Source organism: Gracilinanus agilis, chromosome 2, assembly GCF_016433145.1.
Source record: "Gracilinanus agilis isolate LMUSP501 chromosome 2, AgileGrace, whole genome shotgun sequence".
Taxonomy (NCBI): Eukaryota; Metazoa; Chordata; class Mammalia; order Didelphimorphia; family Didelphidae; genus Gracilinanus; species Gracilinanus agilis.
In genome coordinates this window covers 141711597-141728960 of record NC_058131.1, presented here as the reverse complement: position 1 = coordinate 141728960, position 17364 = coordinate 141711597, and the positions used below count along the sequence as shown (strand labels likewise).

The window sequence follows — 17364 nt, the reverse complement described above, 5'->3', positions numbered from 1 at the left end:
ATGGAAACAGAGTGAAACAACCAGAATTAGAACAAAAATTTATACAATTACAATAGTATAAAGAAAATAAACTCTGGAAGACTTCAAAATTCTGATTAAAGCAATGACCAACCCTGTTTTCAGAGAACCTATGAAGAAGCATGTGATCCATAATTACTCACACTCTGTCTCCTGATGGAGAGACAATGGACTCAAGGTGTAGAAGAGATAAACATTTTTGGACAGGGCCATTATGTTGATTTGTTTTTGCTTAACTATGATTATTTGTTAACAGAGTTTTTCCCCATCTGTTTTTAAATAGGAATTGGAAAGGTTGGGATGAGAAGATTATTTAGTAAAAGTGATTCCAAAAGAGGAACATCAAATATTTAAAATGCACAGAAGAGAACACAAGCACAGACAAGAATAGCCTTGAAAGTAGAATGTGGTGACTTTGATTACTTGAAACTATAAAGTTTCTCCCAGACAATGTTAATGTACCTAGGTTAAAAAGCAAAGCCATCATATGGGGGAAACATTTTTCAATGAAATTTCTCTGATAAGGGTTTGGATTCCAGGATATATAAATAATATATATATATATGTATATATTATATATATATAGGACATATATAAATAATGACTAAATCTATAAGACTAATAGCCATTCCCCAATAGATTAATGGTCAAACGATATGAACACATAGCCCTCAAAAGAAGAACTACAAAGTATTAGGACATTATATGAAAAAATGACCTAAATCACTAATAATAAAAGAAATGCAAATCAAAGCACCATGTAAATTGGCAACAATAACAAAAAATGTCAACAGCTGATGTTGGTGGGGTTGTGGAAGATTAAATACACTAATACATTTTTGGTGGAGCTATAAAATGGTACAACCATTTGGAAAAGCAATTTAGACTCATGCAGATAAAGTGACTAAAATGTCCATATCATTTGAACCAGAAGAAATTATATTATTGGGCTTATAACCTTTAGGAAGCCATGCATAAGAAAAAAGGCCCCATATATTCCAAAATATTTATAATAGCACTTTTTTGATAGCAAAGAACTAGAAATAAATAGATGCTCATTAATTGAGGAATGGTTAAATGAATTTTGGTATGAGCAGGTTAATTGAATATGACTGTGCTGTAAGAAATAACATATGCAGGGAGTAGTTGGGTAATCAGTGGGTTGAGAGTCAGGCCTAGAGATGGGAGGTCTTAGGTTCAAATCTGACCGCAGATACTTCCTGGCTGTGTGATCCTGGGCAAGTCACTTAACCCCCATTGCCTGATTCTAAGATGGAAGGTAAGGGTTAATAATAATAATAATGTATATGATGAATACAGAGAAAAACATGGAAAGATTTACATGAACTAATGCAGAATGAAGTAAACAGAACCAAGAAAACAATATACGTAGTAACTATAAAAATGTAAATAGAAAGAACAATGATGCCAAGAAATCAAAAATAAATAAAACAAAATTATAAAGATGACGAAAGATCAGAAGAATTTCTCAACCTACCCTTTGGGGAGGGTAGAGGTCCACAGGTGCAATGGCAATATTTTTGGATTTTTTTAATGAATCAAATAGTTATATTGGTGGTTTTTTTCCCTCCTCTCTAGAAAATACAGTATTATATAGGATGGAGGGAGAGGAAAAGGGATACTTGGGATAATATGATGATATAAGAAACAGAAAATATTAGTAATATTTTGATAATAGTAATATTTTTTAAAACCTCTTATCTAATAATTAATTTCTTTTGCCAAAGGATTTGGGAAATGCTGAATTAGGCCCCCAAAAGTATTACTTTTTTAAACTTCACTCTTTTCAAAGTGCTGAATGTCCACATTTATGTTTTTAAACTCTTGTTAAGCTAAGTTGAAGTATTGCCTATAGTTTCTCCTTCAACCCAGTGAGAGTTAATAAGGACAAATAATGACTTGTAATCAGCCTGGAGCAATTCTTTCTCAGTTAAGAAGGGTAAAAGGATTGTAAGAAAAATCAGAAAAGCTGGTTTCTCAATTACTAGGAAAATTTCATCAGTTTCTTAATGAAGGCCCTGTGTCACAGCTTCATGTTTTTTCAATAAGGCCCATCAGCAATAGGACCCAGCTTCCAAGTGTTTAGATCTAATGAGACAATGAATTATTATTTCCATAATTTTGAGAATTTCCATAATTGCTGAGAAATCAGCAAACACCTTGAAAAATAATCGGCACTAAAAATCTCAAAGGCAATATGGGCTATTAGCCACAGACCCCAGAATTAGAAAGAATTAGAGGAAGACTTCTACTTGGAAAAGTCCAGAGTATTATCTCTGCTTTAATGCTTCACACCAGCAAAAGCAGAGCCAGTTAAGGAGGAGGAGGTCAGAATAATCACATTTCTAGCACTCGACACAACAAATATGTGTACCTAACTATGTGCTGGGCACTATACTTGATACTGGGGATTTGGAGAAGAAAAAAAAAACACTCCACAACATTCTCTGCCCTCAAGAAGCTTACTTTTATTGGGAGAAACAACATGTACAAAAAGTTTTAAATATAAATATATACAAAGAAATTTCTCAAACTCTGAGTAGAGGCATAGGACAGTAGATTATCATGCCCTTCACAGAGAGAAAGGTAAAAGGTTGGTCTGATTACCAAATCAAACTATGACCAAATCTTGCTCAAAGAGTCACATCTCACAAAATGTTCTTCTCTGGACTCACATGAACCTGAATTCTCCATATTTGGGTAAATCTCTAAATCAAAGTTTAAAAACGGCCTTTGTTGAACAATCTCCCCAAAATGTGGATAATGCTATCCTCTTCCAGAAAATGCACTTAATATTTAATTATATGAATAACTGTTTTATAATAGTAGTTAATTTCCTCAACCACAGAAAATGTCCAAGACATGAAAGATCCATATTGCTACATCACACTCATTCAATGCTACCTACACCACTCTTCTTCAGGAGGACCTCAATTTATATATTTCGTTAAAAAATCAAGTGCGCCTGGGGGAACTTCTTTTCATGACAGAGAGACAGGAAGATACATGTGATATGAATCAAACCACCCCTTTGATGACCACCTCCCCTGAGACTCCTTTGGAAAAAGCCCAGAATGCTCAACCCAAGATTTCTAGGAATGGCGTTTTCTTCCCTTTGCACTGGCCCTATGTCCAAGCCCTCCCCTGCTGCTGTCATTGAGGGGAGAAGGGGGTCTGCCATTTTTGCTACCACCAACACCAAATGCTGATCAATTGCCACTAACAGGAGGTAATCCCCTAAGAGTCCCAGGAATAGTAGTGGCCCCAGACTACTAGTTCTGCTTTCAGCTCAGCACCTGTAGCTATCATTCAATCTCAGAGATATGATTCTTGTGGAAAAGGGGTGAACCATCCTCACAAACTGACAAACAAGGGAAACAAGCTAGCCTAGCTGAATCAATTGGCACCCTGAGGGACAGACAAGAAACAGTCTGTTCCAAGTGAGTCAATCCACTGCCACCATCTGGACCCATCTCACCTTAAACCCTGATGGAAAAAGCCTTGGATTCTAAGCCTCGCTGCCCTAGAAAAATTTCCGCCATCAGTCTTGTTTCCAATCAGGCTCCCAAAGCCTTCAATCCAGAGAAACAACCTTTGGAGAGAGATATTGCTCCTGTAGGTACTAAATAGCCCCATGGGGCAGCTAGGTGGCACAATAGAATGTCAGGCCTAGAGTCAGGAATGTTCATCTTCCTAAATTCAAATCTGGCCTCAGTGTGTGATCCTGGGCAAGTCTCTTAACCCTGTTTGCCTCAGTTTCCTCATCTATAAAATGAGCTGGAAAAGGAAATGGCAAATCACTCCAGTATCTTGCAAACCAAGCACACCCCAGCTGGGCCACCAAGAGTCAGACATGACTGAAAAACAAGTGAATGATGAGGACAACATAGCCCCTGCCTCCTCACAGCCACAGCTACTGAAAAGAAAGCTCTCCCCAAAGTCTTTGGCACTGGGTCAACATCAGAAACAGAGATAGTTTTATATTACTGTTTGGTTTGCCACTGTTCCCCAAGGATCTTTCTGTCTGGAGAAGTTGGAGCCTCCTACATATTTTGCTTCACTTCTATAAGCATATGAGTTTCTTGAGAGTAGGGATTATCTTGCTTTTCTCTGTGTATCAGCACAGTGCTTTGCACATTCATACAGCTTTTTCATTCATTCATTTATTCAATTACTACTTCCCTCACTGCTGGATGATCCTGGTGAAAACCATCTTTTTAACTGCTACTCATTCTACCCAGTGAAACTCAGGGGAGGATTGGGTATCTAGGAGATAAAATTTGCATTAGATATTCTTCTTCTTTTCTAAGGAGAAATAATTCATTGTGCTATTAAACCAAAGGGGGCTTAATTGGACCAAAACAATAGATTTTAGTCAAGGCAATGGGCAAGAAGAAGGAATGGGAGGGGCCCAAGCCAAGGACAATGACTGGAGGCACCAAGAATTCCAAAGCTGGCCTATGCTCAAGAAATAAAGGATAGAAATGAACAAAGATGTGATTGGAAAAGGATTAATATACATTCTCTGTATGTCACAGTTCAAAAATAAAGAAAGCAAATTATCCTAAGGTCAAACAGTGGTGAATTTTGTCTTCCATCCAAAGAGCTAGAATAATTAATAGCTATGAGTGAAGTAAAATACCTCCAACCCTCAGCACCCTAACGATGAGACATGGGTGTCAGAGAATAACTTCATATCTAACTGCCTGATGCTGGCATCTCCTAGTATCTCCTGGTGTCAACCTTTGAGGACCAGCATAACATCACCAAGGAAGGGTAGGTGGCATGATGTTTGAAAGCCATTGGCCTAGAATGGGTTTTTTAAGTTCAGGAAGGGAATATGGGTCAGGCTCTTGACTTCTGAACCTAATGGGGCTGACTTTGGGCTGTTCCCTTCTCTTGGCTCTTAATTTATGGCAAGCAGCTACTATGGCGGTAGGGCCTTAGTCAGCCAAATGAAGAATCAATTTTAGTAAAGCTGAAATCTCTTTCTCTCTCTCCTCACTAATAAATACTTCTAACTCTGGTGCTAAGCCTCCAGATCAATTTTTATTTGTTACAGCTATAATTTGTATAATATTTTATGTCTGAAATGTGCTTTACTTATAATAATAATAGCTACCATTTAAATATATAAACACTACATGCCAAGCACTTTACAATTATCTCATTTGATTTTCATAACAACCCTGGGAAGTTGGGGCTATTATTATCCTCAGTTTATAGATGAGGAAATGGAGACAAATAGAGGTTAAATGACTTGCTCAGGGTCACACAGTTAATAAGAGTACAAAACTGGATTTGAATTCAGGTGCTCCTGATTGCAGGTCCAGCCTTCTAACCAGTAACAGATAATTATTTAATCCAGTTTTAGAAAAAAAAATCATCTTGGTATCTCTGAAAGTTCTCTTAAATAACTCCAATGACATTTCTTTGAAGATAAAACTAATTAATGTAGCCACGAGGATTTGTTTTTGTTGTGGATCATAATTCTAGAAACCACAGAAAAAGATAACAAGGCAATAAACAAGAGCAGAATAGATGAGAGGTCATAATTTGCTTTGAGTATGTTCAGAATCTTGACAATAATGTAGTTTTACATGTTTTCAAGTTTCTTGTCTATTTATATGCCCTATTTTGCCATCTAACCCATCCATGACCTTGTTCTTTAATAACTCCTTTCTATAGTGATTCTGTATTATCTCATTTGGTGCTTATAACAACTTCTGAGGTAGATGTTGTTATTGTCCTCATTTATAGGAAGAAAAATGAGGCTTAAAAGATCAAGTGACTTGCCCAGGGTCACATAGCTAATGTCTGAGCTGGAATATGAACTCAGATTGTCCTCATTCCAAGTTCAAAATTCTGGTTGCTATTGCATTCTTAGGCATCTTCAGTCACTCACACTCTATTTGCCTCTTTTCCTCAAACCAAAAATATATGGTCTTTCATCTGAAAAAATATTCTGTTGAACCTTTCACACCTTTAAGCTATATTCAGCATCTGCCTCCACTTCACCTATTTCTCAAACCATTGTAATCTATTTTCCAATCCCTAATAGCTTTCTAAATGAAACTATCTCCAAAGGGTTTAAAAAAAAAAGAAAGAAAAAAAAGAAAAGATTCTCTACTTCTAAGACTTCAACTAATAATCTCTATGCAAATGAGTTCTAATTGGATCTCCACACCCATCCTGCTCCCCATTCTCCCTACTGTTTGACTCCAATATTTCTAAAAGTCACTCTACTTGGATTTAACTTGTTTAATTTAACTTGTCAAATTTAACTTGTTTAAAATGGAACTCTCCATCTTCTCTAAATCTACCAGTCCCCCTAACTTCTTTACTTTTGTTAATGGCACCACCCAGGCTCCCATGCCTGATCCTAGAGTTAAAGAACTCTGGAATCATTCCTCATTTTCACCACTCACCTCTAAACAGTGGCTAAATCCCGTGGTTTCTATAATATCTTTCTCATCCAGCTCACTTGTCTATTCTTATTTTAACTATATTCCTTCATATTCTCTTCTTATCTAGACTAGTAAAACATCCTCCTTTAGGTCTCACTGACTATATAATTCATTCCCTATCTAATTCATCCTAAACACCCTCTTGAATAATCTTTTTAACATATTACTATGACAATGTCATTCCTCTACTATGAAACAAAACCAAAAACTTTTAGTGGTCCTCCACTGCCTACTAAATAAAATGATCAATTCCCAAACTTGGCAAGATCCTCTACTCTCTGACTCCAAGTTACCTTCTAGCTTTATTTCAATCAAAATGAACTGCTTTCTATCGCTTCTTCTCATCTTGCCCTTTTACATCTCTGTTCCTATCAATCCCTTTCAAAGATGCTAGAAATGTAGTCTCTGCTTTCCTTCAAGTCCCAACTTGGATACTACCTCCTACATGACGCCTTCTCTGGCTCACACCCCACAATAATGCTTTGCCTCTTATTCTTTCTCAAATACGTTATTAATATACCTATCATCCCCCAATAGAATGCAAGCTCTTTTTTTATAATTATCTTGACTTAATGCCTGGCATATAGTAGACATCTGTTAATAGCATGATAGATCTGGCATTAAAAAGAACCTCAGGGGACATGAAGTCCAATCCACTCATTTTACAGATGAGCAAACTGAGGCCTAGCGTGGTTAAATGACTTGGTTCAGGATAAAACCAGCTAGTGTCTGAGATGGGAAGTGAAAGTCAATCAGTTAGTTAAGTTGTTTTTTTTTAAGTGCCTACTATGTGCCAGATACCTTGCTAAGCATTTAGGATACAAAGAAAGGCTCTCAGAGGCCACAGTTTAATGAGGGAGATAACATGTAAACAATTTTGTACCCATATACAAACAGGATATACATATAAAATAAACTGGGGGGGAGCCCAAGAGGGATGACACAAAGATTAAGTATGACTGGGAAAAATTTTTTGAAGAAAGTGGGGCTTTAGCTAAGACATGAAGGAACCCAGGGAAACCAGGGGTAGGCGATGAGGAAGGGAGGGTGAAGATGGGGGCAGAGAGAATTCCAGGTATGGGATTCAGGAAAAATGCAGGGAGTTGACGGATGGGTGTTTCTTGTCAGCATTGGATTATACAATAGTTAGAGGGGAGTAAGGTATAATCAGACTGGAAAGATAGAAGGGGGCCCAGGTTATAAAAGGTTTTAAAGAGCTAGACAGAGGATATTATATTTGATCTTGAGGCCATTATATTTGATCTGGAATTTACTGAATGGTGAGTAGAGTGATAAAATCAGTCCTGTGCTTGAGGAAAATCAGTTTTGACAGCTGAATGGACAATGGATTGGAGTGAGAAAGAGATTGGTTCATTGTAGGGTCAGGAGAGAAGAGGTCATATATGTTAGTGCTCAGTAGACAGAACTAGAGAGCTGATTGGATAGGGAGAGGCAGATTAGTAAAGAATGAAGGATGAAATTTAGATTGCACCTGAGTGACTGGGAAGATGGTGGTACCCTGGGCAGTAATATGGAATTTAGGAAGAAGAGAGTTTGGGGAGAGGGGAGGAAAAGAGATAATGAGTTCAATTTTGGATCCTTTAAAATGTCCCTGGGATATTCAGGTCCCTATGACTAATAGATAACTGAAAATCAGAAGAGGTTGGGCTTGGGTAAATAGATCAGAGCAAGAGTCATATGTATAGAAATGATCATTGACACTCCAAGAGATGATGAAATCATTAAGTGAAAAGGGAAAAGAGAGTGTCCAGGATAGAGCCGTGGGGTAACCCCCACCTTTAGTGGCGTTATGTGGATAAGAATCCAGCAAAGGAGAAAGAAAAGGAAAGGTCTGAGAGTATTGAAGAGAACCAGTGAGCCATGTCATGAAAACCTAGAGAGGAAAAAAAAGACTATCAAGTCAAAGATGGCAGAGAGATCTAGAAGGGTGATGATTGAGATAAGTCATAAGATTTGGCAATTAAGAGATCATTAGTGACTTTGGTTTTGGTTACAGGGGCAGCTAGGCAGTGCAGGGAACGGAGTTAAGAGTTCAAATCCTGCCTCAAACACTTACTATCTATGTGACCCAGGGCAAGCCACTTAATCCTGTTTGCCTTAGGTTCTTCATCAGTAAGAGGAGATGCAGAATGAAATGGCAAACCAATCCAGTTATCTTTGCCCAGAAAGCGCCCCCCTCCCCTCCCCAACAACAACAAAAAAGAGTCATGAAAAAAGCAGACATGACTAAAAAAAAAACACTAAGATAACTCTCATTTGAAGGTTTAGGTGAGAAATTAGACTGCAAAACAGTTAAGGAGTTAGAGGAAAGGAAGTAGTGGTCCCTACTGTAGACAGGGTTCTCAAGGAATTTAGCCACCAAAAGGAGCGGAGATATAGAATGATATATTAGCTGATGGGGATAGCTGAAGTAAAGGGTTTTTGAAGATGGGAGACAAGAGCACCTTTGTAGACAGTAGGGAAGCAGCTTGTAGACATACAGCCTCTAATGAATAATAGCAATAATAATACCTGCCTTTTACTTAAATGTTTTCAAGTTTGCAAAGTGCTTTACTTACATTATGGCATTGGAACTTACAATCAAATAGGGAGATAGGCCCAAAAGATAACCAGAATATGCAATCACATGATGATAAGGGCATTAAAGATCAGATACAAGACAAAGTCCTGAGGCTCCAGGGAGGCCATTATTATCACTCATAAGACTTTCCTACAGTTTGAATTTATGCAGTACCCTCATTTCCATAGCCTAGCCAACCATCTGGTTACACAGAATTTCCTCTAGGGAAATAAGATTTGCAAAGGAAATGGCTGCAACCTTTTAGCTGTTCCCTGGGGCTGTGCTATCTCCCCCTCACAATACCTCAGCAGACTAGTCTGGCTGGTTTGAAACTTGCTAGAATACTAGGGTTTGCCTTTACTGGGTTCCTCTAGTGTTTCATTTCTCCCCACTGGTCAGGAACATCTACTCTATAAACCTGATCTTCAGGATGAGATGATTAAACAGTGTCAGTACCTGCCCAGGCAGAAGACTCAGTTGCTGATATAAGGCTACTGTAGGCCTAAGAATCATGGTTACGCGTATCCCCAATTCGAATGTTTTCCCTTATTTCATTATGAATATCTTCTAGTTTCCTTCTTTGTAAAGTGAAGACTGTGTAAAAAACTCCAAACTCTAAGACATCCACTTCACCTCTTTCCATCACTGTAACAATCTGTCAAATTTCAGCAGTGTGCCTGCCGCTGCCTCCTAAATCAATCCTCACAACACTACTTTGGAGTCCTTTCTAGTGCTTTCTGGCCCAAGCCCCGTCCTCTTTTGTTGGTTAGTAAACACTTTGGCTTTGGCTGATTATTTTGGGTGGACCATGAAAAGGTTTGCTTTATTTTACTATGAGTTAAAAATACTAAAAGACTCCTCTTTGTGCTTTTCTTTAAATCTTCTCAGCATTAACAACAGCCAGACTTAACTCTAATCAGCCTACAAGAATCTATCTGAACTTCTTCTCCAAAATCACCAAATGGAGTTTGTTAGGCGGAATCTTGTGCGATCTAATTTCTGATTTCTAGGTTCCAGTGCCAGGGGCAATTAGAAGGGAGCAAAGTTCAAGTGCAGGTAAGGCATTCAAAGCAATTAAAACAAACATACAACATCTAGTCATAAGCCACTCCTACCTCCAAGGACTTCTAAAGCAGTGAGGCTCCCATAGATCACAAACCCCAACTCTCCTAACTAAGGCAGTTCATTGAGCCTTTATTTCTTCCCCTCCAGAATGAAGAGAGTTTGGGATCACCTGGGTATTTCAGTAGATTCCAGTCCATCTTCCAGGCTGACATCTGTCTGTACCATCTCTTGTTTCAGTTCCCCGATCTCAGAGGCGATTGTGTCAATGAGCTATTCAAAGACAAAAACAGTGTGACGTCAGAAAGTGGAAGAGGCGTGGACGTGAGGCTTGGGCAAGTTTAGTCACTTCACTTCAATAGGAACTAGAGAGAGATTACAAATCTCTCTCTTTTTTTTCTTTCCCATGGGCTATATGAATTTCCTCTAACAATAAGGAAAACAATGGGACTAGGCAGGCTTCAATAGAGAGAGGGAAGTGCTTAAATTTCTTTAGCTTTGTGTTAAGTTCCATGGTATATTTTAAAAAATCCTGCCAGTTTTGTTTCTCAGTAAGGAAAAAGATTATTTGAAAATAAATTTTAAATTACTGTAAATAAATTCCAAATCATACTCTGCCAAAAGAAAGACAGAACTTCTTTTTCCTTATTATGAGGTCTTAAATTCCATTCCAGAAGGAAAGAATTTAAAGATCAAGTGCAGAAACAAAAGGAAGACTCCTTGGGCTCCCTGTTTAATGATTAACTCCTATAAGTCTGGCCTTCTCCTGGAGACTGAAATACATTTATTGGGCATGGAATCAGGGAAATGCTCATGTTGACAGTTCAGCATAACGATTACATGGAATAAGACAGAAATCTTGGCATCTCCTTTAAATTTCATAGAAAAGTTATTTGAAGAATCATTCCAGTGAAAGTGGTCAGCTATCACTTCTCAACTTATTTGTTCTCTCAATTGAAGGGCAAAGGATGGACAGACTACAGCTAAGTAATGAGGATTCTTGTTGGACAAGATATAAGTTGGACTAGATGGCCTCTGTGGCCTCTTCCAGCCATAAGATCCTATTATGATTCCTTGATTGAGGGAACTAGTGGCACAGTGTAGAGTGTGGGACCTGGAATCACAAAAACTTGTGTTCAAACTCTGTTCCAATTTATTTCCTCCACTGTATAAGAATGAGAGCAATAACAGAACATACTTTATAGGGTTGTTATAAAAATCAAATAAGATAATTAAAGCACTTTGCAAACCTTAAATATTTGCTAGCTTTTTATAGTTCCCTGAAGTTGGCATGACAGCAGTGATGGGCAACCTTTTGAGCTTGGTGTGTCAAAATTTGCCAAAAAAACAAGCATAACTCGGTAACTCGGGTGGTGTGTCACTTCGAGAAAAAAACCATAATGTCATGATATTTATAGTTTAAATAACAAAATTGTATAATTATAATATATAACTGTATTTAATAAACCAAAATAGGTAAATTAATATAGGTAGAATTGTCATCTATAGTGCACTACAGCAAATGTTTTATCCTCGGCATGTGGCCCCATTCTTCTCTGTATTCCGTGTCATCAAAAATGGCTACTTGTGACATGTGTGTCATAGGTTTGCCATCACCGCATTACAGCACAGGCACCAATGTGTCACATAGGATCTCCCTCAAGCTTAGAATATGCTCCTTCCCTGCCTCTATATCTCAGAATCCTTAAGATGCTATAGGGATAAGTTCACATTTCAACCTCTTTTAATCAATCATCAAGCATTTATCAACTTCCTAATACTTGAAGATGTCGTCTGGCATAGTAGAAAGAGCTGGCCTTAAATGCTATTAGATTTTGGTTCACATCTTGGCTATACCCTGGGCAAATCTTTGGGTTTCAGTGCTTTAGGGAACTCTTTATGACTATAAATTATAGAAGATATTAGCTTGCATTGATAAAAGGAGTCTTTCAATAGGTAATAACACCTGCGAGTTATTTATATAAATTGGCCAACAGGTCCAGCCCCTCATTCTATGTACTCAAGGCATTGGAAATATAATGACAAAAATTAAACAGTACCAGTTCCCAAGGAACTTATATGCCATCCAGGTGAATCTATACATAGAAATATATGTAGAATACACACATGGGGGTAAGCTAAGTGGCTCAGTGGATTGTGAGCCAGGCTTAGAGACAGGAGGTCCTAGGTTCAAAGTTGGCTTTAGGCAGTTTCTATCTGTGTGACCCTGGACAAGTCACTTAACTTCCACTGTTTAGCTGAAACTGTCTGCCCTGGCACCAATACACAGTATTGATTCTAAGACCAAAGGCAAGGACTTAAAAAAAAGAAAACATGCACACATATATTGTATTATATATTACAATGTACATTGCAATAGCTATAATGACTGAAACGCTGGTTTCATCAGTTTTTCTATCAGTGCAAATTTTCAAATTTATAATCTAAAAGTCTAGGTCACTGAGAGGTAAATGACTTGCCCAGGGTCATCATACAGCTGATGTGTGTCCAAGGTAGGAAATGAAACTAGGCACTAGGTGACTTAAGAGGCCAGCTCTTCTATTAATTAGACTATATGGCCTCAACTTCAAGAAAATTGACTGGGGATGGGGCACTAAGGAGTGGATGGTATGATTTAAGATGTACCACTTGAGACTGGCTTTAAAAGAAATTGGCATTCTAAGAAGTGGAAATGAGGGAGTACATTCCAGGCTCAAGGGAAATCTTCCCAGATTCTTCTCACTCCCCACTTTCCCCAAACTTCTCAAATTACTTTGTATTGTATATATTATCTCAGAATGAATATTCTTCTAAAAGACAACTAGATGGATCATTGAATAATTCTGGGCCTGGAATCAGGAAGGACCCAAGTTCAAATCCAGCCTCAGTTATATGACCGTGAGCCCGTTATTTTACTTCTGATTGCTTGACAAAAAGAGAAGGAAGGGGCAAACCTTTATCTTCATCAAGAAAAATGCATGGATAGTAATGGTCCATGGGGTCATGAAGAGTTGGATATAACCAAACAACAAATATTCTTCTAATAAAATGTATTTTTTCTTTTTATCCCTAGTGCCTTGAATACTACCTTGCACATATCACCTATTTTGGAATTAAGATGGCAGAATTAAGACTTGAAACTAAGACTTCTTTTTACCTCTGACTCCAATTTTTGCACCAATCCACCATTCATTCCCTCAATTTTTCAATCTACTCCCCAACCTTTTTATTCCTTTTCAAATGACAGCATAATGAAGAGAGCAAGAGAAGAAAAGAAGACAAAAACTAATTCAAGGGAAAGGGAAGGAGAGAAAGAAGGAGAAAGAGGAAATGTTAACAGAAAAAAGGAAAGAGAGCTTATGAAGCAGAGCATAAGGGGTGTATGCAAACATTTACCAAAATGAATAGGAATGATGACAAGGGCAGAGACAAGCAGGGCAATGTTGTTATTGTGCTATATTTAATATATATTTAAAAAACCCCAAATATATACTTAGGTGCTTTTTAAAAAGCTGTAAGAGAGATTCATGGTTTCACATAGAATTCTTTTTTTTTGTTTGTTTTTTTAATAGAAACATTTGCTATCATATGATTCAAGAAATTATGAAGGTGAACACTTTCTTTAAATGAGAGTCTTCCATCATTAATAACAACAGCAGATCCACATTTCTGTTTATTATCTACCTCATAATTCTACATTTAATAATCAATCTACATTTATTTAGAGCCATGATATTTACAAAATGCTTTCCTCATTTCAGTTCTTCAAGGCAGGTAAAATTAACACTCAAATTTGCCTTAGCTAGGTGGCACAGTGGATAGAGTGGTGGGCCTAGAGTCAAGGCCTGAGTTTAAACCTGCTCTCAGACACTTAACAAACAATCCCATTTTATTATCAGTTAGTTCAAGATTGTACATTAGTGATGAAGGTTCTCTTTTCCAATGAAACCAAAAGGCTGTAAGAGCCCAAGGAAACAGGAGAGATGGGCTGAGCTTTATCTCCCTTCCCACTCTATTCTGTCCAGTCCCTCCTACTACAAGAAGAGATTCTTCTTTCTCTTTCCCCTAATATTGTTCCTTCCTTCCCCACATCCCAAAATGGGCTTCTTCCTAGGAAGAAACATGGATTGCATTCAACAATTGACAGAAGAGGAGAGGATGTCTTAAAGATAATAAAAGCAGAGTTTAAGTCTTTCTTTTCCTGCATTTTCCATGTTACTCCACACCCTAACTCCTGACTTTTTTAGCATATATGTAGGGGTCACCAAACCAGAGCCAGAGAGAGAAGGGATATGGGGTAGGGCAGCTTTTTTTTTTTAAACCCTTACTTTTTGTCTTAGAATCATTTCTGAGACAGAAGAGGCACAAGGGCTAGGCAATCCAGTTACGTGATGTGCCTAAGGTCACGCTGCTAGGAAGTATCTTTGAGGTCACATTTGAACCCTGTGTTATTTAGAATTTCTGGGACTCTATTTAAGAGCTATTTGGGGCTCATTTGAGTCTTAAGCTATGTAGATATATGACAAACTTCCTGTGGACATTTTAGGGGACTTTGGAAAACTACATTTCCCATGATTCCTCTTGTAAAAATGGAAGCAGACAGGAAGCATGATGATGTAAGAGAAGGGATAAGACTCCTGGAGTCAGGAGAGGCGGCCCTTTTGTTACCTGAGCATGTGAAGGTACAAAATGTAAAATGGCTGAGGCGGTAGTTTGAATTCTTACAGGCGCGTAGTCTAATAATTTATCTCTATCAGCATGGCTTTTATTAAAATACTATTTTCCCTTTTAATATCGGCCTTCATCATTTTTAAAAATAACAACCCAGGTCCTCCCAACTCCAGGTTTGGCATTCTATCCACTAGAGGTAAATCACTTAGCCTCTTTTTGTCTCAGTTTCCCTATCAGTAATGGGTGCTTGCTTCAGCAGCCCACATACCTTTCCTATCAGTAATGGGAATAAAAGCACCTACTTCCCAATTTGTTGTAAGGATCAAATGAAATCTTTGTTCTTAGCACAGTGCTGGGCATATAGCAGGTACTATATAAATACTAGATATTATCACTTATAACCATTTGTATACGTTTTTATAGTTAGTTCACAAGAGAACAAAATCTTTATTTTTCGTTGTTTAAATGACAACCTGCTATCATATCTATGTCCATATTTTTACAGAACATCACACACAAAGGGCTTTAATAAATGAACAAAAATGAGTAGTGATGAGTGGTATTTAACTACGATCATCCCTCTAGTCCAGGTAACATTTCAAATAAGAAAGCTTAGGTCTGAACTGGCCTTGGGGTGATAGCCAATCTTAGGAAGATCTGAGCCTAGTTTACATTTCTGAGGATAGCTCTAGATATACCAGACCTCTCTGATCCTAACCAATCTCTGAAATATAGCTGGATCTTTTGCTCCTTGACCACTGCCCAATCATTCATTTGGGCATCTCCACTCCTCCCCTCCCTAGAGGAAAAGGGGAGAGAAGGACTGAATGGTGATGCCAGTAGGTCTTATCTCCTCCCCACTATTCTGTTGCCAAATCGTCCATTTTCAGGAGTGGTGGCACCTTATCTGCAAACCAACTGAATCCAGAGAGAAACTTGCTAATTTCCTTTGACACATGGTAAGGTAACAAAGATAGTGTACAAAAGAGGAGTTAGGAAAAACCATAGTAAAACTTTTTAGCTTCTTTTCATGTTTTGTCCACTTCTACTACTACTTCAAAGGCCTAGTGACATCACTTCATACTGCTCTCAAGAAAAGTGATTAAGGTTATTGTTATGGCAAAGAAGCAAAGAACCAGGAACTCTGATCAGTTCCCAGGAAACTACTGGTCATTTCAATCCCAGGATAAGATCACCTGAAATCTCATCACCAGGCTGTTGATAATACCCTGGCCAATTTCCTCAGTTACCTCTCAGGGAAGTTTGAAGGGCTACAGGGTGGTGGAGTAAATTCTTCCCAAAGGCTACCTTTATTCCTAACTCCATTCTCCAACTGAAGCAGCTCTGCTTGGTTACTACTGCAGAGGACATCTTCCACTCTATCCCCTGACCCCTACCCCCCACCATAGTCCCCATCTGCTTGCCCTTTTCCACTTTCTTTTGTTCTTTCCTCATTATTTTGTAAGCTACTTCAGGGCAGGAACTGCCTTTTTGTTATTTGTATCCCCAGCACATATGTTTAACAGTTTCTGAATTGCATTGATTAATGAAATGATCAACCACAGAAGACTTAATGATTATACATGCTACCCATCTGATAGACAAGAAAAAGACTTGTGCAGAATAAGGCATCAGTTTTTTTTTTTTTGATGCATCCATTGTGGAAATATGTTTTGTTTGAAACAAGGATTCTTTCAATTTATTTAGTTTATCCCTTCAATTAGCGTGCATGTGTGCACAGGCATGTATGTATGTGTATGTGTGTGTGTGTTTCAGGCATAAGAGGAAAAAGGAAGATTTATTTCTGATTGAAAAAATATTTTTAAAAATTGTGTCATCATTAAAGAAACTATAGCAATTTTCAATTAATGTTCCTTTCCCCATCTTCCCTAAGGGCCTTTGACAAAACCTGGCACATAATGATCAATAAGTGTCTATTGATTGATTAAACATCTTTTTTTCTGAACACAGTGGTGTTAGTAATTGCTATTAACTTATTCTCATAATGAACTCCCACCAGCCAAGCTGTCAAGTCAAATAAACAAGCATTTTTAATTTTGCAATATTAATTTATTATGTGCCAAGGACTATGTTAAGTCCTGGAAAATCAAAAAAAGGAAAAAATGAAATACACCCAAAACCCCCCAAAAGAAAGAATAGCCCTTGTTCTCAAGGGGCCCACAATCTAAAGGGAGGATACAGCAATCAAACAATACATACAAACAAGCTATATAGAGAATAAATTGGAATTATCTTGAAGGGAATGTACCACCATCAATAAGGGGAGACAGAAGGCCAGACTTCAATTGGGATTTGAGGAAATAAAAAGGAGAGAGAATTCTAGAAATGGGGATGGAATGGAAAGAGTCAGTAAAAAGGCACAGACTCCAAAGATGGAGTATCTTGTTTGATGAACAGTAAATAGGGAAATGCCACTAGATCAGATTCCTTCCCTAGCAAAAATATATATATATATATATATATATATATATATATATATATAATATATATGTGTATATATATAATTAACATAAATATATAAAT

General features: G+C 37.7%; 1 protein-coding gene across 1 annotated transcript in view; it reads right to left on the bottom strand.

The window, feature by feature from the left end:
- Positions 1–17364, bottom strand: part of RIN2 (Ras and Rab interactor 2) — a 249154-nt gene that overhangs the window by 58435 nt on the left and 173355 nt on the right. Inside the window, exon 4 of the mRNA XM_044663428.1 lies at positions 10322–10422. Within this exon, the coding sequence (XP_044519363.1) occupies positions 10322–10422 (101 nt within the window). The remainder of the gene's footprint in view (positions 1–10321; positions 10423–17364) is intronic.